Source organism: Electrona antarctica (assembly GCF_951216825.1).
Source record: "Electrona antarctica genome assembly, chromosome: 2".
Classification (NCBI taxonomy): domain Eukaryota; kingdom Metazoa; phylum Chordata; class Actinopteri; order Myctophiformes; family Myctophidae; genus Electrona; species Electrona antarctica.
The window spans coordinates 25,831,281-25,858,297 of NC_136807.1; the positions used below are offsets into that span (position 1 = coordinate 25,831,281).

The 27,017-nt window shown below is 38.8% G+C and overlaps 1 protein-coding gene across 1 annotated transcript in view; it reads right to left on the reverse strand.

Annotated features, from left to right (window-relative positions):
- Window positions 1-255: 255 nt before the first annotated feature.
- The window catches only part of LOC306913513 (adenylate cyclase type 6-like), a 163,245-nt gene continuing 136,483 nt past the window's right edge, over window positions 256-27,017 (reverse strand). Inside the window, exon 24 of the mRNA XM_079490216.1 lies at window positions 256-1,841. Within this exon, the coding sequence (XP_079346342.1) occupies window positions 1,713-1,841 (129 nt within the window). The 3' untranslated portion in view covers window positions 256-1,712. The remainder of the gene's footprint in view (window positions 1,842-27,017) is intronic.

A 27,017-nucleotide genomic window follows, 5' to 3' on the forward strand; every position in this document is an offset into this window, starting at 1 on the left:
CTTAAGGAAGCGTTCCCTTACGGGATGTGGATGAAGAGGACTGCAATGCACAGTGGAGCTGCATGCTCCTCTGGGAGGCCAGTTAACCACTTAAACCCTGTATCGTCTCTGTCGGGTGGAAACCAAAACTGTTACTTTTCACGATTCAAATAAAAAAATCACACCTGTGTGAACTGAGTGGTGCAACTCCCCTCGACCCCTCTCCCCTGCCTCTCTCTCTCTCTCTCTCTCTCTCTCTCTCTCTGTAATTAGCAGGCAACAGTGCAACACTATCTCTCTCTCTCTGTTTCTGGCACAACAGCGCCACTTTTGCCCCTACTGGTACTCTAAACATAGTCCCATAGGGACATTGCTGTTCCTTGGAGTGGTTGCACCACTCAAAAAGCAGATTGAATAGTAGCAGATTGATACGTTCAAAACACGATGGTTTCAGCTTGTGGATCTGCTACTTTTGATGCCTTTGTGTGACACTGTAGTATGATCAACTCATTTATAAGAAACACGAAAAGTAAAAAATGGAGATAAGAAGTTTCTGCCCGACAGCAACGGTATTCTTCATTCCGGAGTCCCCCAGGGCAAAATCCTGCCCCCCTTATTTTCTCCCTCTAGTCTAACAAATGTTCACCTAATTCTCCACAGAATGTTCCCATATTATTATAACATGCCCACAGAAGAGGGATGGCTAAGCTTCAAGTGGTTAATCTCACTCCCTTCAGTCATTTGGTCTAGAGGGGCTGAGGCCAGCCTTGCCTTCCAGAGAAGGATGGTAGGATAAAAAACATATCTTCGATGGACGAATCAGTTAAAAGGAAAGTACTGTAGTTATTATCCCATGATAAACAATGACATAAGCTGTTGCTGCTGCCACTAGTGATGAGGCCGTCTATTGCTTAGCAACAGAGCTGGCGCTCATTGCTGCCTTTTTCTTAACTTACACTCGGCCGCATGGCAGTGGTGCTTTACCGACAAGGTCTGAATCTTGTCGGCAAGCGACGCCGTCACACGATGGGAGCATAAGTCCAGCTGCAAGCGACAATGTCTTGTCTTGTTTCTAGCCATACTTTAGTCTTTGGTCAATATTGTCCTCGATTTATACACATGTTCATACACACACAAATATGCATGTACATACACACTTATAAACGTGTAATAAACAGGATATTTGTGCACGTATGTATAGTCACACTTGCCATAAAGGACCTTTTGCACAAAAAACATCAAGATAAAAAATAAATAATAAAGTAACCCAGAAACAAAAACATGAGTACCTGTTCAATAATTCTTGTGAAAATAAAAAAATGACTCAAAACATTATTTTTTTTGTAAAAATGAAGCCCCCACACAAAAATAAAGTGAAATAAAAAGTAGCCTTATGTACAGCGTAATTTCTTCTTTTGACACAGGCTAAAGGCGTTTTTGTTTTTTAAATAAACATACTCTGCATCTTTCAAGTAGCCTGAGAGAGAGAGGCTAGACATGGCTGTCATAGACAAGAACGTCACTTTGCTCTCAACACTTCCTTTCCGAAGTCCACAAAACGTCTTAACGTCTTTTTCTTTCCTCCTCGTTGCTCAGAATTCAAGTGATGGCGTCGCTAAGTTGTTAGCCATTATAGCTCTCACACTGGGAGTCCTTGCTCAGTGGCGCTCTGTCTGTCCCTCGCGGCAGGGAATCGGCCCGTCGTCACACAGCCGCTAAGTGCTATCTAGCTGCTAACTGTTGGGCGGTCCGTCGTTCAGGAAGTAAGTCGTCATTTCTCCTTTACCTTTGACCTTTACGACGCCGCGGTGCTCCAACACGTAGCCTTTGTTAGCGAGCACCTGGTGGAGGTCTGCGGTGACCTGTGGACACCAATGACATGTTAGCATGCAGTAATGCACATTTTTTACTCAAGTAAAATTATCAATACCCTATTGTAGAAATAGTCTGTTACAATTACAAGTTTGGTGTTCAAAATTTACTTGAGTAAAAGTACAAAAATATTGGCATCAAAATGTACTTAACAGTTTGACTGCTGAACCCGACTTTCCGGACCAAATTGATAAAGACCTCTTTCCCTGCTGAACACGACTTTCCCGACTTTTGTTTTATTTGTTTTATCGTTCGTTTTTGATAACTTTTAAGACATACAAGGTTTTCCTCTGACACTCTGGGATACGTCACACGTTTGGATCACTTGACCGCTGTGCTCGCTTCTTGTTGTTGGAATATTTTTGGACACTATGACAAGCGATGGGAGTATTTTACTTTACTTTTTTACTTTATTGGTTTATTTGGACGGGACAGGGCATATTAATGAACATTACATAAAAATGTAGTGTAAATAAATACACCACATTTAGCAGAGATGCTAATTTCCATCCGTAGTGCCCAGACATTAAACACTAAACAAAACTGACATAACGACATATGAGAGGACAGCATACAGATCCATAGTACAATTCAAACACAGTAAAAAGAGAAAATAAGAAAAGATTAAAACTATTACTAGCATTATTATTATTATTATTATTATTATTATTATTATTATTATTGTGGGCTCGCCTCAGCGAGCACACTATTGTTATCCACAGATTTCATTCTTCGAACCGCTACTACTTTCACACACTTTATGCTAGAAATTTAGTTCAAACTTCAAACTGTTCAGCTCTTTGCAGTTATGTGTGCTTGCATTTAGATTTTTACAATTGTTTATACTTTTTTAACTTTTTAACTTTTTAACTTTTTACATTCTTTATAATGAGAGTCGATGGAAGAAAGGTCCCATTTTTTTTGTGCTCTAATTACTCCGTCATACTTTCACTTTGAAACTCCATTCAAACTTTAAAATGTTCATCTATCTTTGAATTTTCATTGGTGAAAACGTTGTTTTGAAAAAGTTTATACCTTTTTAGATATTTAACTTTATTTATAATTCTCGTCTCCCATAGACAATGCATGGGATTTTATCCCAAATCAACCTCACTTTTGCAGCCTCATTACTCAGGCATAGTTTGTCGTAGAAACGTGATTTAAACTTTAGCAAGCTCACACGACTTTGGACTTTCTCGTGGTTCAAACCGTATTCGAATACGTTACAGGTTTTTTCCGAAGTCGCAGTTCAATCGCAGGCCGTTTGGCCTAATTAGCCCGCTTAGAGTGCCGGGCCTTGTAGACTAGAGGGTGGAAACTGAAATTCTTTCCTTGGAAATGTACCAAACAAATTGTCGTCCCGGCCAAAATATTCACTTTAGACGCATGTTCTTTGGTCATTGTGTAGCCACACCCCCAAAAATCATTTTCTACAACAAACGGTTACATTTTTTTGCTTTTGTGGCGCCCCCTATGGATGAAAATGTAATTGATTTTGGCTCTGGGTTGATTGAACCACACGCAACCTGTGATTCAAATTTGGGATGGATTGGACATTCCATTCGTGATTTGCGGCAATGTTTGTAAAATAGGCCCCTCCTACTAACTTTGGTTGGACGATTATGGCCGAACAGTACGAACTATCATAATTCGGTCTGTGGTGTTTTAATGGGATAGGTCCAGAGTTCATTGGTGCCAATTTGTGTGAGATTTGGACAAAATCTCTAGGTGGAAGAGCAAAAAGTGTGTTTTGAAGAAAATTCAAATTTGGTGGAAATTCTTCCGAGGTGCCAATTTGCATGGCCTATATGCGGAGATGCGTCATGACCCAATGAATCCATGGAAAGAATAATTTTGATTTTACAACTTACGGTTCAAGAGTTATAGGGACAATTGTAAAGTGGGCTGTTATAGCGCCACCATGAGGCCGACTGATGTAATTCCTTTTCAATACATTTTCATAATTATTATGAACCTCCCCCCCAAGTCTCGTAAATATGGCGCTTATACGGTCTCCAAGGGGAAAGAAATACTTGCATTGGATCCGTTATTGTGGGCTCGCCTCAGCGAGCACACTATTGTTATCCACAGATTTCATTCTTCGAACCGCTACTACTTTCACACACTTTATGCTAGAAATTTAGTTCAAACTTCAAACTGTTCAGCTCTTTGCAGTTATGTGTGCTTGCATTTAGATTTTTACAATTGTTTATACTTTTTTAACTTTTTAACTTTTTAACTTTTTACATTCTTTATAATGAGAGTCGATGGAAGAAAGGTCCCATTTTTTTTGTGCTCTAATTACTCCGTCATACTTTCACTTTGAAACTCCATTCAAACTTTAAAATGTTCATCTATCTTTGAATTTTCATTGGTGAAAACGTTGTTTTGAAAAAGTTTATACCTTTTTAGATATTTAACTTTATTTATAATTCTCGTCTCCCATAGACAATGCATGGGATTTTATCCCAAATCAACCTCACTTTTGCAGCCTCATTACTCAGGCATAGTTTGTCGTAGAAACGTGATTTAAACTTTAGCAAGCTCACACGACTTTGGACTTTCTCGTGGTTCAAACCGTATTCGAATACGTTACAGGTTTTTTCCGAAGTCGCAGTTCAATCGCAGGCCGTTTGGCCTAATTAGCCCGCTTAGAGTGCCGGGCCTTGTAGACTAGAGGGTGGAAACTGAAATTCTTTCCTTGGAAATGTACCAAACAAATTGTCGTCCCGGCCAAAATATTCACTTTAGACGCATGTTCTTTGGTCATTGTGTAGCCACACCCCCAAAAATCATTTTCTACAACAAACGGTTACATTTTTTTGCTTTTGTGGCGCCCCCTATGGATGAAAATGTAATTGATTTTGGCTCTGGGTTGATTGAACCACACGCAACCTGTGATTCAAATTTGGGATGGATTGGACATTCCATTCGTGATTTGCGGCAATGTTTGTAAAATAGGCCCCTCCTACTAACTTTGGTTGGACGATTATGGCCGAACAGTACGAACTATCATAATTCGGTCTGTGGTGTTTTAATGGGATAGGTCCAGAGTTCATTGGTGCCAATTTGTGTGAGATTTGGACAAAATCTCTAGGTGGAAGAGCAAAAAGTGTGTTTTGAAGAAAATTCAAATTTGGTGGAAATTCTTCCGAGGTGCCAATTTGCATGGCCTATATGCGGAGATGCGTCATGACCCAATGAATCCATGGAAAGAATAATTTTGATTTTACAACTTACGGTTCAAGAGTTATAGGGACAATTGTAAAGTGGGCTGTTATAGCGCCACCATGAGGCCGACTGATGTAATTCCTTTTCAATACATTTTCATAATTATTATGAACCTCCCCCCCAAGTCTCGTAAATATGGCGCTTATACGGTCTCCAAGGGGAAAGAAATACTTGCATTGGATCCGTTATTGTGGGCTCGCCTCAGCGAGCACACTATTGTTATCCACAGATTTCATTCTTCGAACCGCTACTACTTTCACACACTTTATGCTAGAAATTTAGTTCAAACTTCAAACTGTTCAGCTCTTTGCAGTTATGTGTGCTTGCATTTAGATTTTTACAATTGTTTATACTTTTTTAACTTTTTAACTTTTTAACTTTTTACATTCTTTATAATGAGAGTCGATGGAAGAAAGGTCCCATTTTTTTTGTGCTCTAATTACTCCGTCATACTTTCACTTTGAAACTCCATTCAAACTTTAAAATGTTCATCTATCTTTGAATTTTCATTGGTGAAAACGTTGTTTTGAAAAAGTTTATACCTTTTTAGATATTTAACTTTATTTATAATTCTCGTCTCCCATAGACAATGCATGGGATTTTATCCCAAATCAACCTCACTTTTGCAGCCTCATTACTCAGGCATAGTTTGTCGTAGAAACGTGATTTAAACTTTAGCAAGCTCACACGACTTTGGACTTTCTCGTGGTTCAAACCGTATTCGAATACGTTACAGGTTTTTTCCGAAGTCGCAGTTCAATCGCAGGCCGTTTGGCCTAATTAGCCCGCTTAGAGTGCCGGGCCTTGTAGACTAGAGGGTGGAAACTGAAATTCTTTCCTTGGAAATGTACCAAACAAATTGTCGTCCCGGCCAAAATATTCACTTTAGACGCATGTTCTTTGGTCATTGTGTAGCCACACCCCCAAAAATCATTTTCTACAACAAACGGTTACATTTTTTTGCTTTTGTGGCGCCCCCTATGGATGAAAATGTCATTGATTTTGGCTCTGGGTTGATTGAACCACACGCAACCTGTGATTCAAATTTGGGATGGATTGGACATTCCATTCGTGATTTGCGGCAATGTTTGTAAAATAGGCCCCTCCTACTAACTTTGGTTGGACGATTATGGCCGAACAGTACGAACTATCATAATTCGGTCTGTGGTGTTTTAATGGGATAGGTCCAGAGTTCATTGGTGCCAATTTGTGTGAGATTTGGACAAAATCTCTAGGTGGAAGAGCAAAAAGTGTGTTTTGAAGAAAATTCAAATTTGGTGGAAATTCTTCCGAGGTGCCAATTTGCATGGCCTATATGCGGAGATGCGTCATGACCCAATGAATCCATGGAAAGAATAATTTTGATTTTACAACTTACGGTTCAAGAGTTATAGGGACAATTGTAAAGTGGGCTGTTATAGCGCCACCATGAGGCCGACTGATGTAATTCCTTTTCAATACATTTTCATAATTATTATGAACCTCCCCCCAAGTCTCGTAAATATGGCGCTTATACGGTCTCCAAGGGGAAAGAAATACTTGCATTGGATCCGTTATTGTGGGCTCGCCTCAGCGAGCACACTATTGTTATCCACAGATTTCATTCTTCGAACCGCTACTACTTTCACACACTTTATGCTAGAAATTTAGTTCAAACTTCAAACTGTTCAGCTCTTTGCAGTTATGTGTGCTTGCATTTAGATTTTTACAATTGTTTATACTTTTTTAACTTTTTAACTTTTTAACTTTTTACATTCTTTATAATGAGAGTCGATGGAAGAAAGGTCCCATTTTTTTTGTGCTCTAATTACTCCGTCATACTTTCACTTTGAAACTCCATTCAAACTTTAAAATGTTCATCTATCTTTGAATTTTCATTGGTGAAAACGTTGTTTTGAAAAAGTTTATACCTTTTTAGATATTTAACTTTATTTATAATTCTCGTCTCCCATAGACAATGCATGGGATTTTATCCCAAATCAACCTCACTTTTGCAGCCTCATTACTCAGGCATAGTTTGTCGTAGAAACGTGATTTAAACTTTAGCAAGCTCACACGACTTTGGACTTTCTCGTGGTTCAAACCGTATTCGAATACGTTACAGGTTTTTTCCGAAGTCGCAGTTCAATCGCAGGCCGTTTGGCCTAATTAGCCCGCTTAGAGTGCCGGGCCTTGTAGACTAGAGGGTGGAAACTGAAATTCTTTCCTTGGAAATGTACCAAACAAATTGTCGTCCCGGCCAAAATATTCACTTTAGACGCATGTTCTTTGGTCATTGTGTAGCCACACCCCCAAAAATCATTTTCTACAACAAACGGTTACATTTTTTTGCTTTTGTGGCGCCCCCTATGGATGAAAATGTAATTGATTTTGGCTCTGGGTTGATTGAACCACACGCAACCTGTGATTCAAATTTGGGATGGATTGGACATTCCATTCGTGATTTGCGGCAATGTTTGTAAAATAGGCCCCTCCTACTAACTTTGGTTGGACGATTATGGCCGAACAGTACGAACTATCATAATTCGGTCTGTGGTGTTTTAATGGGATAGGTCCAGAGTTCATTGGTGCCAATTTGTGTGAGATTTGGACAAAATCTCTAGGTGGAAGAGCAAAAAGTGTGTTTTGAAGAAAATTCAAATTTGGTGGAAATTCTTCCGAGGTGCCAATTTGCATGGCCTATATGCGGAGATGCGTCATGACCCAATGAATCCATGGAAAGAATAATTTTGATTTTACAACTTACGGTTCAAGAGTTATAGGGACAATTGTAAAGTGGGCTGTTATAGCGCCACCATGAGGCCGACTGATGTAATTCCTTTTCAATACATTTTCATAATTATTATGAACCTCCCCCCCAAGTCTCGTAAATATGGCGCTTATACGGTCTCCAAGGGGAAAGAAATACTTGCATTGGATCCGTTATTGTGGGCTCGCCTCAGCGAGCACACTATTGTTATCCACAGATTTCATTCTTCGAACCGCTACTACTTTCACACACTTTATGCTAGAAATTTAGTTCAAACTTCAAACTGTTCAGCTCTTTGCAGTTATGTGTGCTTGCATTTAGATTTTTACAATTGTTTATACTTTTTTAACTTTTTAACTTTTTAACTTTTTACATTCTTTATAATGAGAGTCGATGGAAGAAAGGTCCCATTTTTTTTGTGCTCTAATTACTCCGTCATACTTTCACTTTGAAACTCCATTCAAACTTTAAAATGTTCATCTATCTTTGAATTTTCATTGGTGAAAACGTTGTTTTGAAAAAGTTTATACCTTTTTAGATATTTAACTTTATTTATAATTCTCGTCTCCCATAGACAATGCATGGGATTTTATCCCAAATCAACCTCACTTTTGCAGCCTCATTACTCAGGCATAGTTTGTCGTAGAAACGTGATTTAAACTTTAGCAAGCTCACACGACTTTGGACTTTCTCGTGGTTCAAACCGTATTCGAATACGTTACAGGTTTTTTCCGAAGTCGCAGTTCAATCGCAGGCCGTTTGGCCTAATTAGCCCGCTTAGAGTGCCGGGCCTTGTAGACTAGAGGGTGGAAACTGAAATTCTTTCCTTGGAAATGTACCAAACAAATTGTCGTCCCGGCCAAAATATTCACTTTAGACGCATGTTCTTTGGTCATTGTGTAGCCACACCCCCAAAAATCATTTTCTACAACAAACGGTTACATTTTTTTGCTTTTGTGGCGCCCCCTATGGATGAAAATGTAATTGATTTTGGCTCTGGGTTGATTGAACCACACGCAACCTGTGATTCAAATTTGGGATGGATTGGACATTCCATTCGTGATTTGCGGCAATGTTTGTAAAATAGGCCCCTCCTACTAACTTTGGTTGGACGATTATGGCCGAACAGTACGAACTATCATAATTCGGTCTGTGGTGTTTTAATGGGATAGGTCCAGAGTTCATTGGTGCCAATTTGTGTGAGATTTGGACAAAATCTCTAGGTGGAAGAGCAAAAAGTGTGTTTTGAAGAAAATTCAAATTTGGTGGAAATTCTTCCGAGGTGCCAATTTGCATGGCCTATATGCGGAGATGCGTCATGACCCAATGAATCCATGGAAAGAATAATTTTGATTTTACAACTTACGGTTCAAGAGTTATAGGGACAATTGTAAAGTGGGCTGTTATAGCGCCACCATGAGGCCGACTGATGTAATTCCTTTTCAATACATTTTCATAATTATTATGAACCTCCCCCCCAAGTCTCGTAAATATGGCGCTTATACGGTCTCCAAGGGGAAAGAAATACTTGCATTGGATCCGTTATTGTGGGCTCGCCTCAGCGAGCACACTATTGTTATCCACAGATTTCATTCTTCGAACCGCTACTACTTTCACACACTTTATGCTAGAAATTTAGTTCAAACTTCAAACTGTTCAGCTCTTTGCAGTTATGTGTGCTTGCATTTAGATTTTTACAATTGTTTATACTTTTTTAACTTTTTAACTTTTTAACTTTTTACATTCTTTATAATGAGAGTCGATGGAAGAAAGGTCCCATTTTTTTTGTGCTCTAATTACTCCGTCATACTTTCACTTTGAAACTCCATTCAAACTTTAAAATGTTCATCTATCTTTGAATTTTCATTGGTGAAAACGTTGTTTTGAAAAAGTTTATACCTTTTTAGATATTTAACTTTATTTATAATTCTCGTCTCCCATAGACAATGCATGGGATTTTATCCCAAATCAACCTCACTTTTGCAGCCTCATTACTCAGGCATAGTTTGTCGTAGAAACGTGATTTAAACTTTAGCAAGCTCACACGACTTTGGACTTTCTCGTGGTTCAAACCGTATTCGAATACGTTACAGGTTTTTTCCGAAGTCGCAGTTCAATCGCAGGCCGTTTGGCCTAATTAGCCCGCTTAGAGTGCCGGGCCTTGTAGACTAGAGGGTGGAAACTGAAATTCTTTCCTTGGAAATGTACCAAACAAATTGTCGTCCCGGCCAAAATATTCACTTTAGACGCATGTTCTTTGGTCATTGTGTAGCCACACCCCCAAAAATCATTTTCTACAACAAACGGTTACATTTTTTTGCTTTTGTGGCGCCCCCTATGGATGAAAATGTAATTGATTTTGGCTCTGGGTTGATTGAACCACACGCAACCTGTGATTCAAATTTGGGATGGATTGGACATTCCATTCGTGATTTGCGGCAATGTTTGTAAAATAGGCCCCTCCTACTAACTTTGGTTGGACGATTATGGCCGAACAGTACGAACTATCATAATTCGGTCTGTGGTGTTTTAATGGGATAGGTCCAGAGTTCATTGGTGCCAATTTGTGTGAGATTTGGACAAAATCTCTAGGTGGAAGAGCAAAAAGTGTGTTTTGAAGAAAATTCAAATTTGGTGGAAATTCTTCCGAGGTGCCAATTTGCATGGCCTATATGCGGAGATGCGTCATGACCCAATGAATCCATGGAAAGAATAATTTTGATTTTACAACTTACGGTTCAAGAGTTATAGGGACAATTGTAAAGTGGGCTGTTATAGCGCCACCATGAGGCCGACTGATGTAATTCCTTTTCAATACATTTTCATAATTATTATGAACCTCCCCCCAAGTCTCGTAAATATGGCGCTTATACGGTCTCCAAGGGGAAAGAAATACTTGCATTGGATCCGTTATTGTGGGCTCGCCTCAGCGAGCACACTATTGTTATCCACAGATTTCATTCTTCGAACCGCTACTACTTTCACACACTTTATGCTAGAAATTTAGTTCAAACTTCAAACTGTTCAGCTCTTTGCAGTTATGTGTGCTTGCATTTAGATTTTTACAATTGTTTATACTTTTTTAACTTTTTAACTTTTTACATTCTTTATAATGAGAGTCGATGGAAGAAAGGTCCCATTTTTTTTGTGCTCTAATTACTCCGTCATACTTTCACTTTGAAACTCCATTCAAACTTTAAAATGTTCATCTATCTTTGAATTTTCATTGGTGAAAACGTTGTTTTGAAAAAGTTTATACCTTTTTAGATATTTAACTTTATTTATAATTCTCGTCTCCCATAGACAATGCATGGGATTTTATCCCAAATCAACCTCACTTTTGCAGCCTCATTACTCAGGCATAGTTTGTCGTAGAAACGTGATTTAAACTTTAGCAAGCTCACACGACTTTGGACTTTCTCGTGGTTCAAACCGTATTCGAATACGTTACAGGTTTTTTCCGAAGTCGCAGTTCAATCGCAGGCCGTTTGGCCTAATTAGCCCGCTTAGAGTGCCGGGCCTTGTAGACTAGAGGGTGGAAACTGAAATTCTTTCCTTGGAAATGTACCAAACAAATTGTCGTCCCGGCCAAAATATTCACTTTAGACGCATGTTCTTTGGTCATTGTGTAGCCACACCCCCAAAAATCATTTTCTACAACAAACGGTTACATTTTTTTGCTTTTGTGGCGCCCCCTATGGATGAAAATGTAATTGATTTTGGCTCTGGGTTGATTGAACCACACGCAACCTGTGATTCAAATTTGGGATGGATTGGACATTCCATTCGTGATTTGCGGCAATGTTTGTAAAATAGGCCCCTCCTACTAACTTTGGTTGGACGATTATGGCCGAACAGTACGAACTATCATAATTCGGTCTGTGGTGTTTTAATGGGATAGGTCCAGAGTTCATTGGTGCCAATTTGTGTGAGATTTGGACAAAATCTCTAGGTGGAAGAGCAAAAAGTGTGTTTTGAAGAAAATTCAAATTTGGTGGAAATTCTTCCGAGGTGCCAATTTGCATGGCCTATATGCGGAGATGCGTCATGACCCAATGAATCCATGGAAAGAATAATTTTGATTTTACAACTTACGGTTCAAGAGTTATAGGGACAATTGTAAAGTGGGCTGTTATAGCGCCACCATGAGGCCGACTGATGTAATTCCTTTTCAATACATTTTCATAATTATTATGAACCTCCCCCCCAAGTCTCGTAAATATGGCGCTTATACGGTCTCCAAGGGGAAAGAAATACTTGCATTGGATCCGTTATTGTGGGCTCGCCTCAGCGAGCACACTATTGTTATCCACAGATTTCATTCTTCGAACCGCTACTACTTTCACACACTTTATGCTAGAAATTTAGTTCAAACTTCAAACTGTTCAGCTCTTTGCAGTTATGTGTGCTTGCATTTAGATTTTTACAATTGTTTATACTTTTTTAACTTTTTAACTTTTTAACTTTTTACATTCTTTATAATGAGAGTCGATGGAAGAAAGGTCCCATTTTTTTTGTGCTCTAATTACTCCGTCATACTTTCACTTTGAAACTCCATTCAAACTTTAAAATGTTCATCTATCTTTGAATTTTCATTGGTGAAAACGTTGTTTTGAAAAAGTTTATACCTTTTTAGATATTTAACTTTATTTATAATTCTCGTCTCCCATAGACAATGCATGGGATTTTATCCCAAATCAACCTCACTTTTGCAGCCTCATTACTCAGGCATAGTTTGTCGTAGAAACGTGATTTAAACTTTAGCAAGCTCACACGACTTTGGACTTTCTCGTGGTTCAAACCGTATTCGAATACGTTACAGGTTTTTTCCGAAGTCGCAGTTCAATCGCAGGCCGTTTGGCCTAATTAGCCCGCTTAGAGTGCCGGGCCTTGTAGACTAGAGGGTGGAAACTGAAATTCTTTCCTTGGAAATGTACCAAACAAATTGTCGTCCCGGCCAAAATATTCACTTTAGACGCATGTTCTTTGGTCATTGTGTAGCCACACCCCCAAAAATCATTTTCTACAACAAACGGTTACATTTTTTTGCTTTTGTGGCGCCCCCTATGGATGAAAATGTAATTGATTTTGGCTCTGGGTTGATTGAACCACACGCAACCTGTGATTCAAATTTGGGATGGATTGGACATTCCATTCGTGATTTGCGGCAATGTTTGTAAAATAGGCCCCTCCTACTAACTTTGGTTGGACGATTATGGCCGAACAGTACGAACTATCATAATTCGGTCTGTGGTGTTTTAATGGGATAGGTCCAGAGTTCATTGGTGCCAATTTGTGTGAGATTTGGACAAAATCTCTAGGTGGAAGAGCAAAAAGTGTGTTTTGAAGAAAATTCAAATTTGGTGGAAATTCTTCCGAGGTGCCAATTTGCATGGCCTATATGCGGAGATGCGTCATGACCCAATGAATCCATGGAAAGAATAATTTTGATTTTACAACTTACGGTTCAAGAGTTATAGGGACAATTGTAAAGTGGGCTGTTATAGCGCCACCATGAGGCCGACTGATGTAATTCCTTTTCAATACATTTTCATAATTATTATGAACCTCCCCCCCAAGTCTCGTAAATATGGCGCTTATACGGTCTCCAAGGGGAAAGAAATACTTGCATTGGATCCGTTATTGTGGGCTCGCCTCAGCGAGCACACTATTGTTATCCACAGATTTCATTCTTCGAACCGCTACTACTTTCACACACTTTATGCTAGAAATTTAGTTCAAACTTCAAACTGTTCAGCTCTTTGCAGTTATGTGTGCTTGCATTTAGATTTTTACAATTGTTTATACTTTTTTAACTTTTTAACTTTTTAACTTTTTACATTCTTTATAATGAGAGTCGATGGAAGAAAGGTCCCATTTTTTTTGTGCTCTAATTACTCCGTCATACTTTCACTTTGAAACTCCATTCAAACTTTAAAATGTTCATCTATCTTTGAATTTTCATTGGTGAAAACGTTGTTTTGAAAAAGTTTATACCTTTTTAGATATTTAACTTTATTTATAATTCTCGTCTCCCATAGACAATGCATGGGATTTTATCCCAAATCAACCTCACTTTTGCAGCCTCATTACTCAGGCATAGTTTGTCGTAGAAACGTGATTTAAACTTTAGCAAGCTCACACGACTTTGGACTTTCTCGTGGTTCAAACCGTATTCGAATACGTTACAGGTTTTTTCCGAAGTCGCAGTTCAATCGCAGGCCGTTTGGCCTAATTAGCCCGCTTAGAGTGCCGGGCCTTGTAGACTAGAGGGTGGAAACTGAAATTCTTTCCTTGGAAATGTACCAAACAAATTGTCGTCCCGGCCAAAATATTCACTTTAGACGCATGTTCTTTGGTCATTGTGTAGCCACACCCCCAAAAATCATTTTCTACAACAAACGGTTACATTTTTTTGCTTTTGTGGCGCCCCCTATGGATGAAAATGTAATTGATTTTGGCTCTGGGTTGATTGAACCACACGCAACCTGTGATTCAAATTTGGGATGGATTGGACATTCCATTCGTGATTTGCGGCAATGTTTGTAAAATAGGCCCCTCCTACTAACTTTGGTTGGACGATTATGGCCGAACAGTACGAACTATCATAATTCGGTCTGTGGTGTTTTAATGGGATAGGTCCAGAGTTCATTGGTGCCAATTTGTGTGAGATTTGGACAAAATCTCTAGGTGGAAGAGCAAAAAGTGTGTTTTGAAGAAAATTCAAATTTGGTGGAAATTCTTCCGAGGTGCCAATTTGCATGGCCTATATGCGGAGATGCGTCATGACCCAATGAATCCATGGAAAGAATAATTTTGATTTTACAACTTACGGTTCAAGAGTTATAGGGACAATTGTAAAGTGGGCTGTTATAGCGCCACCATGAGGCCGACTGATGTAATTCCTTTTCAATACATTTTCATAATTATTATGAACCTCCCCCCCAAGTCTCGTAAATATGGCGCTTATACGGTCTCCAAGGGGAAAGAAATACTTGCATTGGATCCGTTATTGTGGGCTCGCCTCAGCGAGCACACTATTGTTATCCACAGATTTCATTCTTCGAACCGCTACTACTTTCACACACTTTATGCTAGAAATTTAGTTCAAACTTCAAACTGTTCAGCTCTTTGCAGTTATGTGTGCTTGCATTTAGATTTTTACAATTGTTTATACTTTTTTAACTTTTTAACTTTTTAACTTTTTACATTCTTTATAATGAGAGTCGATGGAAGAAAGGTCCCATTTTTTTTGTGCTCTAATTACTCCGTCATACTTTCACTTTGAAACTCCATTCAAACTTTAAAATGTTCATCTATCTTTGAATTTTCATTGGTGAAAACGTTGTTTTGAAAAAGTTTATACCTTTTTAGATATTTAACTTTATTTATAATTCTCGTCTCCCATAGACAATGCATGGGATTTTATCCCAAATCAACCTCACTTTTGCAGCCTCATTACTCAGGCATAGTTTGTCGTAGAAACGTGATTTAAACTTTAGCAAGCTCACACGACTTTGGACTTTCTCGTGGTTCAAACCGTATTCGAATACGTTACAGGTTTTTTCCGAAGTCGCAGTTCAATCGCAGGCCGTTTGGCCTAATTAGCCCGCTTAGAGTGCCGGGCCTTGTAGACTAGAGGGTGGAAACTGAAATTCTTTCCTTGGAAATGTACCAAACAAATTGTCGTCCCGGCCAAAATATTCACTTTAGACGCATGTTCTTTGGTCATTGTGTAGCCACACCCCCAAAAATCATTTTCTACAACAAACGGTTACATTTTTTTGCTTTTGTGGCGCCCCCTATGGATGAAAATGTAATTGATTTTGGCTCTGGGTTGATTGAACCACACGCAACCTGTGATTCAAATTTGGGATGGATTGGACATTCCATTCGTGATTTGCGGCAATGTTTGTAAAATAGGCCCCTCCTACTAACTTTGGTTGGACGATTATGGCCGAACAGTACGAACTATCATAATTCGGTCTGTGGTGTTTTAATGGGATAGGTCCAGAGTTCATTGGTGCCAATTTGTGTGAGATTTGGACAAAATCTCTAGGTGGAAGAGCAAAAAGTGTGTTTTGAAGAAAATTCAAATTTGGTGGAAATTCTTCCGAGGTGCCAATTTGCATGGCCTATATGCGGAGATGCGTCATGACCCAATGAATCCATGGAAAGAATAATTTTGATTTTACAACTTACGGTTCAAGAGTTATAGGGACAATTGTAAAGTGGGCTGTTATAGCGCCACCATGAGGCCGACTGATGTAATTCCTTTTCAATACATTTTCATAATTATTATGAACCTCCCCCCCAAGTCTCGTAAATATGGCGCTTATACGGTCTCCAAGGGGAAAGAAATACTTGCATTGGATCCGTTATTGTGGGCTCGCCTCAGCGAGCACACTATTGTTATCCACAGATTTCATTCTTCGAACCGCTACTACTTTCACACACTTTATGCTAGAAATTTAGTTCAAACTTCAAACTGTTCAGCTCTTTGCAGTTATGTGTGCTTGCATTTAGATTTTTACAATTGTTTATACTTTTTTAACTTTTTAACTTTTTAACTTTTTACATTCTTTATAATGAGAGTCGATGGAAGAAAGGTCCCATTTTTTTTGTGCTCTAATTACTCCGTCATACTTTCACTTTGAAACTCCATTCAAACTTTAAAATGTTCATCTATCTTTGAATTTTCATTGGTGAAAACGTTGTTTTGAAAAAGTTTATACCTTTTTAGATATTTAACTTTATTTATAATTCTCGTCTCCCATAGACAATGCATGGGATTTTATCCCAAATCAACCTCACTTTTGCAGCCTCATTACTCAGGCATAGTTTGTCGTAGAAACGTGATTTAAACTTTAGCAAGCTCACACGACTTTGGACTTTCTCGTGGTTCAAACCGTATTCGAATACGTTACAGGTTTTTTCCGAAGTCGCAGTTCAATCGCAGGCCGTTTGGCCTAATTAGCCCGCTTAGAGTGCCGGGCCTTGTAGACTAGAGGGTGGAAACTGAAATTCTTTCCTTGGAAATGTACCAAACAAATTGTCGTCCCGGCCAAAATATTCACTTTAGACGCATGTTCTTTGGTCATTGTGTAGCCACACCCCCAAAAATCATTTTCTACAACAAACGGTTACATTTTTTTGCTTTTGTGGCGCCCCCTATGGATGAAAATGTAATTGATTTTGGCTCTGGGTTGATTGAACCACACGCAACCTGTGATTCAAATTTGGGATGGATTGGACATTCCATTCGTGATTTGCGGCAATGTTTGTAAAATAGGCCCCTCCTACTAACTTTGGTTGGACGATTATGGCCGAACAGTACGAACTATCATAATTCGGTCTGTGGTGTTTTAATGGGATAGGTCCAGAGTTCATTGGTGCCAATTTGTGTGAGATTTGGACAAAATCTCTAGGTGGAAGAGCAAAAAGTGTGTTTTGAAGAAAATTCAAATTTGGTGGAAATTCTTCCGAGGTGCCAATTTGCATGGCCTATATGCGGAGATGCGTCATGACCCAATGAATCCATGGAAAGAATAATTTTGATTTTACAACTTACGGTTCAAGAGTTATAGGGACAATTGTAAAGTGGGCTGTTATAGCGCCACCATGAGGCCGACTGATGTAATTCCTTTTCAATACATTTTCATAATTATTATGAACCTCCCCCCCAAGTCTCGTAAATATGGCGCTTATACGGTCTCCAAGGGGAAAGAAATACTTGCATTGGATCCGTTATTGTGGGCTCGCCTCAGCGAGCACACTATTGTTATCCACAGATTTCATTCTTCGAACCGCTACTACTTTCACACACTTTATGCTAGAAATTTAGTTCAAACTTCAAACTGTTCAGCTCTTTGCAGTTATGTGTGCTTGCATTTAGATTTTTACAATTGTTTATACTTTTTTAACTTTTTAACTTTTTAACTTTTTACATTCTTTATAATGAGAGTCGATGGAAGAAAGGTCCCATTTTTTTTGTGCTCTAATTACTCCGTCATACTTTCACTTTGAAACTCCATTCAAACTTTAAAATGTTCATCTATCTTTGAATTTTCATTGGTGAAAACGTTGTTTTGAAAAAGTTTATACCTTTTTAGATATTTAACTTTATTTATAATTCTCGTCTCCCATAGACAATGCATGGGATTTTATCCCAAATCAACCTCACTTTTGCAGCCTCATTACTCAGGCATAGTTTGTCGTAGAAACGTGATTTAAACTTTAGCAAGCTCACACGACTTTGGACTTTCTCGTGGTTCAAACCGTATTCGAATACGTTACAGGTTTTTTCCGAAGTCGCAGTTCAATCGCAGGCCGTTTGGCCTAATTAGCCCGCTTAGAGTGCCGGGCCTTGTAGACTAGAGGGTGGAAACTGAAATTCTTTCCTTGGAAATGTACCAAACAAATTGTCGTCCCGGCCAAAATATTCACTTTAGACGCATGTTCTTTGGTCATTGTGTAGCCACACCCCCAAAAATCATTTTCTACAACAAACGGTTACATTTTTTTGCTTTTGTGGCGCCCCCTATGGATGAAAATGTAATTGATTTTGGCTCTGGGTTGATTGAACCACACGCAACCTGTGATTCAAATTTGGGATGGATTGGACATTCCATTCGTGATTTGCGGCAATGTTTGTAAAATAGGCCCCTCCTACTAACTTTGGTTGGACGATTATGGCCGAACAGTACGAACTATCATAATTCGGTCTGTGGTGTTTTAATGGGATAGGTCCAGAGTTCATTGGTGCCAATTTGTGTGAGATTTGGACAAAATCTCTAGGTGGAAGAGCAAAAAGTGTGTTTTGAAGAAAATTCAAATTTGGTGGAAATTCTTCCGAGGTGCCAATTTGCATGGCCTATATGCGGAGATGCGTCATGACCCAATGAATCCATGGAAAGAATAATTTTGATTTTACAACTTACGGTTCAAGAGTTATAGGGACAATTGTAAAGTGGGCTGTTATAGCGCCACCATGAGGCCGACTGATGTAATTCCTTTTCAATACATTTTCATAATTATTATGAACCTCCCCCCCAAGTCTCGTAAATATGGCGCTTATACGGTCTCCAAGGGGAAAGAAATACTTGCATTGGATCCGTTATTGTGGGCTCGCCTCAGCGAGCACACTATTGTTATCCACAGATTTCATTCTTCGAACCGCTACTACTTTCACACACTTTATGCTAGAAATTTAGTTCAAACTTCAAACTGTTCAGCTCTTTGCAGTTATGTGTGCTTGCATTTAGATTTTTACAATTGTTTATACTTTTTTAACTTTTTAACTTTTTAACTTTTTACATTCTTTATAATGAGAGTCGATGGAAGAAAGGTCCCATTTTTTTTGTGCTCTAATTACTCCGTCATACTTTCACTTTGAAACTCCATTCAAACTTTAAAATGTTCATCTATCTTTGAATTTTCATTGGTGAAAACGTTGTTTTGAAAAAGTTTATACCTTTTTAGATATTTAACTTTATTTATAATTCTCGTCTCCCATAGACAATGCATGGGATTTTATCCCAAATCAACCTCACTTTTGCAGCCTCATTACTCAGGCATAGTTTGTCGTAGAAACGTGATTTAAACTTTAGCAAGCTCACACGACTTTGGACTTTCTCGTGGTTCAAACCGTATTCGAATACGTTACAGGTTTTTTCCGAAGTCGCAGTTCAATCGCAGGCCGTTTGGCCTAATTAGCCCGCTTAGAGTGCCGGGCCTTGTAGACTAGAGGGTGGAAACTGAAATTCTTTCCTTGGAAATGTACCAAACAAATTGTCGTCCCGGCCAAAATATTCACTTTAGACGCATGTTCTTTGGTCATTGTGTAGCCACACCCCCAAAAATCATTTTCTACAACAAACGGTTACATTTTTTTGCTTTTGTGGCGCCCCCTATGGATGAAAATGTAATTGATTTTGGCTCTGGGTTGATTGAACCACACGCAACCTGTGATTCAAATTTGGGATGGATTGGACATTCCATTCGTGATTTGCGGCAATGTTTGTAAAATAGGCCCCTCCTACTAACTTTGGTTGGACGATTATGGCCGAACAGTACGAACTATCATAATTCGGTCTGTGGTGTTTTAATGGGATAGGTCCAGAGTTCATTGGTGCCAATTTGTGTGAGATTTGGACAAAATCTCTAGGTGGAAGAGCAAAAAGTGTGTTTTGAAGAAAATTCTAATTTGGTGGAAATTCTTCCGAGGTGCCAATTTGCATGGCCTATATGCGGAGATGCGTCATGACCCAATGAATCCATGGAAAGAATAATTTTGATTTTACAACTTACGGTTCAAGAGTTATAGGGACAATTGTAAAGTGGGCTGTTATAGCGCCACCATGAGGCCGACTGATGTAATTCCTTTTCAATACATTTTCATAATTATTATGAACCTCCCCCCCAAGTCTCGTAAATATGGCGCTTATACGGTCTCCAAGGGGAAAGAAATACTTGCATTGGATCCGTTATTGTGGGCTCGCCTCAGCGAGCACACTATTGTTATCCACAGATTTCATTCTTCGAACCGCTACTACTTTCACACACTTTATGCTAGAAATTTAGTTCAAACTTCAAACTGTTCAGCTCTTTGCAGTTATGTGTGCTTGCATTTAGATTTTTACAATTGTTTATACTTTTTTAACTTTTTAACTTTTTAACTTTTTACATTCTTTATAATGAGAGTCGATGGAAGAAAGGTCCCATTTTTTTTGTGCTCTAATTACTCCGTCATACTTTCACTTTGAAACTCCATTCAAACTTTAAAATGTTCATCTATCTTTGAATTTTCATTGGTGAAAACGTTGTTTTGAAAAAGTTTATACCTTTTTAGATATTTAACTTTATTTATAATTCTCGTCTCCCATAGACAATGCATGGGATTTTATCCCAAATCAACCTCACTTTTGCAGCCTCATTACTCAGGCATAGTTTGTCGTAGAAACGTGATTTAAACTTTAGCAAGCTCACACGACTTTGGACTTTCTCGTGGTTCAAACCGTATTCGAATACGTTACAGGTTTTTTCCGAAGTCGCAGTTCAATCGCAGGCCGTTTGGCCTAATTAGCCCGCTTAGAGTGCCGGGCCTTGTAGACTAGAGGGTGGAAACTGAAATTCTTTCCTTGGAAATGTACCAAACAAATTGTCGTCCCGGCCAAAATATTCACTTTAGACGCATGTTCTTTGGTCATTGTGTAGCCACACCCCCAAAAATCATTTTCTACAACAAACGGTTACATTTTTTTGCTTTTGTGGCGCCCCCTATGGATGAAAATGTAATTGATTTTGGCTCTGGGTTGATTGAACCACACGCAACCTGTGATTCAAATTTGGGATGGATTGGACATTCCATTCGTGATTTGCGGCAATGTTTGTAAAATAGGCCCCTCCTACTAACTTTGGTTGGACGATTATGGCCGAACAGTACGAACTATCATAATTCGGTCTGTGGTGTTTTAATGGGATAGGTCCAGAGTTCATTGGTGCCAATTTGTGTGAGATTTGGACAAAATCTCTAGGTGGAAGAGCAAAAAGTGTGTTTTGAAGAAAATTCAAATTTGGTGGAAATTCTTCCGAGGTGCCAATTTGCATGGCCTATATGCGGAGATGCGTCATGACCCAATGAATCCATGGAAAGAATAATTTTGATTTTACAACTTACGGTTCAAGAGTTATAGGGACAATTGTAAAGTGGGCTGTTATAGCGCCACCATGAGGCCGACTGATGTAATTCCTTTTCAATACATTTTCATAATTATTATGAACCTCCCCCCCAAGTCTCGTAAATATGGCGCTTATACGGTCTCCAAGGGGAAAGAAATACTTGCATTGGATCCGTTATTGTGGGCTCGCCTCAGCGAGCACACTATTGTTATCCACAGATTTCATTCTTCGAACCGCTACTACTTTCACACACTTTATGCTAGAAATTTAGTTCAAACTTCAAACTGTTCAGCTCTTTGCAGTTATGTGTGCTTGCATTTAGATTTTTACAATTGTTTATACTTTTTTAACTTTTTAACTTTTTAACTTTTTACATTCTTTATAATGAGAGTCGATGGAAGAAAGGTCCCATTTTTTTTGTGCTCTAATTACTCCGTCATACTTTCACTTTGAAACTCCATTCAAACTTTAAAATGTTCATCTATCTTTGAATTTTCATTGGTGAAAACGTTGTTTTGAAAAAGTTTATACCTTTTTAGATATTTAACTTTATTTATAATTCTCGTCTCCCATAGACAATGCATGGGATTTTATCCCAAATCAACCTCACTTTTGCAGCCTCATTACTCAGGCATAGTTTGTCGTAGAAACGTGATTTAAACTTTAGCAAGCTCACACGACTTTGGACTTTCTCGTGGTTCAAACCGTATTCGAATACGTTACAGGTTTTTTCCGAAGTCGCAGTTCAATCGCAGGCCGTTTGGCCTAATTAGCCCGCTTAGAGTGCCGGGCCTTGTAGACTAGAGGGTGGAAACTGAAATTCTTTCCTTGGAAATGTACCAAACAAATTGTCGTCCCGGCCAAAATATTCACTTTAGACGCATGTTCTTTGGTCATTGTGTAGCCACACCCCCAAAAATCATTTTCTACAACAAACGGTTACATTTTTTTGCTTTTGTGGCGCCCCCTATGGATGAAAATGTAATTGATTTTGGCTCTGGGTTGATTGAACCACACGCAACCTGTGATTCAAATTTGGGATGGATTGGACATTCCATTCGTGATTTGCGGCAATGTTTGTAAAATAGGCCCCTCCTACTAACTTTGGTTGGACGATTATGGCCGAACAGTACGAACTATCATAATTCGGTCTGTGGTGTTTTAATGGGATAGGTCCAGAGTTCATTGGTGCCAATTTGTGTGAGATTTGGACAAAATCTCTAGGTGGAAGAGCAAAAAGTGTGTTTTGAAGAAAATTCAAATTTGGTGGAAATTCTTCCGAGGTGCCAATTTGCATGGCCTATATGCGGAGATGCGTCATGACCCAATGAATCCATGGAAAGAATAATTTTGATTTTACAACTTACGGTTCAAGAGTTATAGGGACAATTGTAAAGTGGGCTGTTATAGCGCCACCATGAGGCCGACTGATGTAATTCCTTTTCAATACATTTTCATAATTATTATGAACCTCCCCCCCAAGTCTCGTAAATATGGCGCTTATACGGTCTCCAAGGGGAAAGAAATACTTGCATTGGATCCGTTATTGTGGGCTCGCCTCAGCGAGCACACTATTGTTATCCACAGATTTCATTCTTCGAACCGCTACTACTTTCACACACTTTATGCTAGAAATTTAGTTCAAACTTCAAACTGTTCAGCTCTTTGCAGTTATGTGTGCTTGCATTTAGATTTTTACAATTGTTTATACTTTTTTAACTTTTTAACTTTTTAACTTTTTACATTCTTTATAATGAGAGTCGATGGAAGAAAGGTCCCATTTTTTTTGTGCTCTAATTACTCCGTCATACTTTCACTTTGAAACTCCATTCAAACTTTAAAATGTTCATCTATCTTTGAATTTTCATTGGTGAAAACGTTGTTTTGAAAAAGTTTATACCTTTTTAGATATTTAACTTTATTTATAATTCTCGTCTCCCATAGACAATGCATGGGATTTTATCCCAAATCAACCTCACTTTTGCAGCCTCATTACTCAGGCATAGTTTGTCGTAGAAACGTGATTTAAACTTTAGCAAGCTCACACGACTTTGGACTTTCTCGTGGTTCAAACCGTATTCGAATACGTTACAGGTTTTTTCCGAAGTCGCAGTTCAATCGCAGGCCGTTTGGCCTAATTAGCCCGCTTAGAGTGCCGGGCCTTGTAGACTAGAGGGTGGAAACTGAAATTCTTTCCTTGGAAATGTACCAAACAAATTGTCGTCCCGGCCAAAATATTCACTTTAGACGCATGTTCTTTGGTCATTGTGTAGCCACACCCCCAAAAATCATTTTCTACAACAAACGGTTACATTTTTTTGCTTTTGTGGCGCCCCCTATGGATGAAAATGTAATTGATTTTGGCTCTGGGTTGATTGAACCACACGCAACCTGTGATTCAAATTTGGGATGGATTGGACATTCCATTCGTGATTTGCGGCAATGTTTGTAAAATAGGCCCCTCCTACTAACTTTGGTTGGACGATTATGGCCGAACAGTACGAACTATCATAATTCGGTCTGTGGTGTTTTAATGGGATAGGTCCAGAGTTCATTGGTGCCAATTTGTGTGAGATTTGGACAAAATCTCTAGGTGGAAGAGCAAAAAGTGTGTTTTGAAGAAAATTCAAATTTGGTGGAAATTCTTCCGAGGTGCCAATTTGCATGGCCTATATGCGGAGATGCGTCATGACCCAATGAATCCATGGAAAGAATAATTTTGATTTTACAACTTACGGTTCAAGAGTTATAGGGACAATTGTAAAGTGGGCTGTTATAGCGCCACCATGAGGCCGACTGATGTAATTCCTTTTCAATACATTTTCATAATTATTATGAACCTCCCCCCCAAGTCTCGTAAATATGGCGCTTATACGGTCTCCAAGGGGAAAGAAATACTTGCATTGGATCCGTTATTGTGGGCTCGCCTCAGCGAGCACACTATTGTTATCCACAGATTTCATTCTTCGAACCGCTACTACTTTCACACACTTTATGCTAGAAATTTAGTTCAAACTTCAAACTGTTCAGCTCTTTGCAGTTATGTGTGCTTGCATTTAGATTTTTACAATTGTTTATACTTTTTTAACTTTTTAACTTTTTAACTTTTTACATTCTTTATAATGAGAGTCGATGGAAGAAAGGTCCCATTTTTTTTGTGCTCTAATTACTCCGTCATACTTTCACTTTGAAACTCCATTCAAACTTTAAAATGTTCATCTATCTTTGAATTTTCATTGGTGAAAACGTTGTTTTGAAAAAGTTTATACCTTTTTAGATATTTAACTTTATTTATAATTCTCGTCTCCCATAGACAATGCATGGGATTTTATCCCAAATCAACCTCACTTTTGCAGCCTCATTACTCAGGCATAGTTTGTCGTAGAAACGTGATTTAAACTTTAGCAAGCTCACACGACTTTGGACTTTCTCGTGGTTCAAACCGTATTCGAATACGTTACAGGTTTTTTCCGAAGTCGCAGTTCAATCGCAGGCCGTTTGGCCTAATTAGCCCGCTTAGAGTGCCGGGCCTTGTAGACTAGAGGGTGGAAACTGAAATTCTTTCCTTGGAAATGTACCAAACAAATTGTCGTCCCGGCCAAAATATTCACTTTAGACGCATGTTCTTTGGTCATTGTGTAGCCACACCCCCAAAAATCATTTTCTACAACAAACGGTTACATTTTTTTGCTTTTGTGGCGCCCCCTATGGATGAAAATGTAATTGATTTTGGCTCTGGGTTGATTGAACCACACGCAACCTGTGATTCAAATTTGGGATGGATTGGACATTCCATTCGTGATTTGCGGCAATGTTTGTAAAATAGGCCCCTCCTACTAACTTTGGTTGGACGATTATGGCCGAACAGTACGAACTATCATAATTCGGTCTGTGGTGTTTTAATGGGATAGGTCCAGAGTTCATTGGTGCCAATTTGTGTGAGATTTGGACAAAATCTCTAGGTGGAAGAGCAAAAAGTGTGTTTTGAAGAAAATTCAAATTTGGTGGAAATTCTTCCGAGGTGCCAATTTGCATGGCCTATATGCGGAGATGCGTCATGACCCAATGAATCCATGGAAAGAATAATTTTGATTTTACAACTTACGGTTCAAGAGTTATAGGGACAATTGTAAAGTGGGCTGTTATAGCGCCACCATGAGGCCGACTGATGTAATTCCTTTTCAATACATTTTCATAATTATTATGAACCTCCCCCCCAAGTCTCGTAAATATGGCGCTTATACGGTCTCCAAGGGGAAAGAAATACTTGCATTGGATCCGTTATTGTGGGCTCGCCTCAGCGAGCACACTATTGTTATCCACAGATTTCATTCTTCGAACCGCTACTACTTTCACACACTTTATGCTAGAAATTTAGTTCAAACTTCAAACTGTTCAGCTCTTTGCAGTTATGTGTGCTTGCATTTAGATTTTTACAATTGTTTATACTTTTTTAACTTTTTAACTTTTTAACTTTTTACATTCTTTATAATGAGAGTCGATGGAAGAAAGGTCCCATTTTTTTTGTGCTCTAATTACTCCGTCATACTTTCACTTTGAAACTCCATTCAAACTTTAAAATGTTCATCTATCTTTGAATTTTCATTGGTGAAAACGTTGTTTTGAAAAAGTTTATACCTTTTTAGATATTTAACTTTATTTATAATTCTCGTCTCCCATAGACAATGCATGGGATTTTATCCCAAATCAACCTCACTTTTGCAGCCTCATTACTCAGGCATAGTTTGTCGTAGAAACGTGATTTAAACTTTAGCAAGCTCACACGACTTTGGACTTTCTCGTGGTTCAAACCGTATTCGAATACGTTACAGGTTTTTTCCGAAGTCGCAGTTCAATCGCAGGCCGTTTGGCCTAATTAGCCCGCTTAGAGTGCCGGGCCTTGTAGACTAGAGGGTGGAAACTGAAATTCTTTCCTTGGAAATGTACCAAACAAATTGTCGTCCCGGCCAAAATATTCACTTTAGACGCATGTTCTTTGGTCATTGTGTAGCCACACCCCCAAAAATCATTTTCTACAACAAACGGTTACATTTTTTTGCTTTTGTGGCGCCCCCTATGGATGAAAATGTAATTGATTTTGGCTCTGGGTTGATTGAACCACACGCAACCTGTGATTCAAATTTGGGATGGATTGGACATTCCATTCGTGATTTGCGGCAATGTTTGTAAAATAGGCCCCTCCTACTAACTTTGGTTGGACGATTATGGCCGAACAGTACGAACTATCATAATTCGGTCTGTGGTGTTTTAATGGGATAGGTCCAGAGTTCATTGGTGCCAATTTGTGTGAGATTTGGACAAAATCTCTAGGTGGAAGAGCAAAAAGTGTGTTTTGAAGAAAATTCAAATTTGGTGGAAATTCTTCCGAGGTGCCAATTTGCATGGCCTATATGCGGAGATGCGTCATGACCCAATGAATCCATGGAAAGAATAATTTTGATTTTACAACTTACGGTTCAAGAGTTATAGGGACAATTGTAAAGTG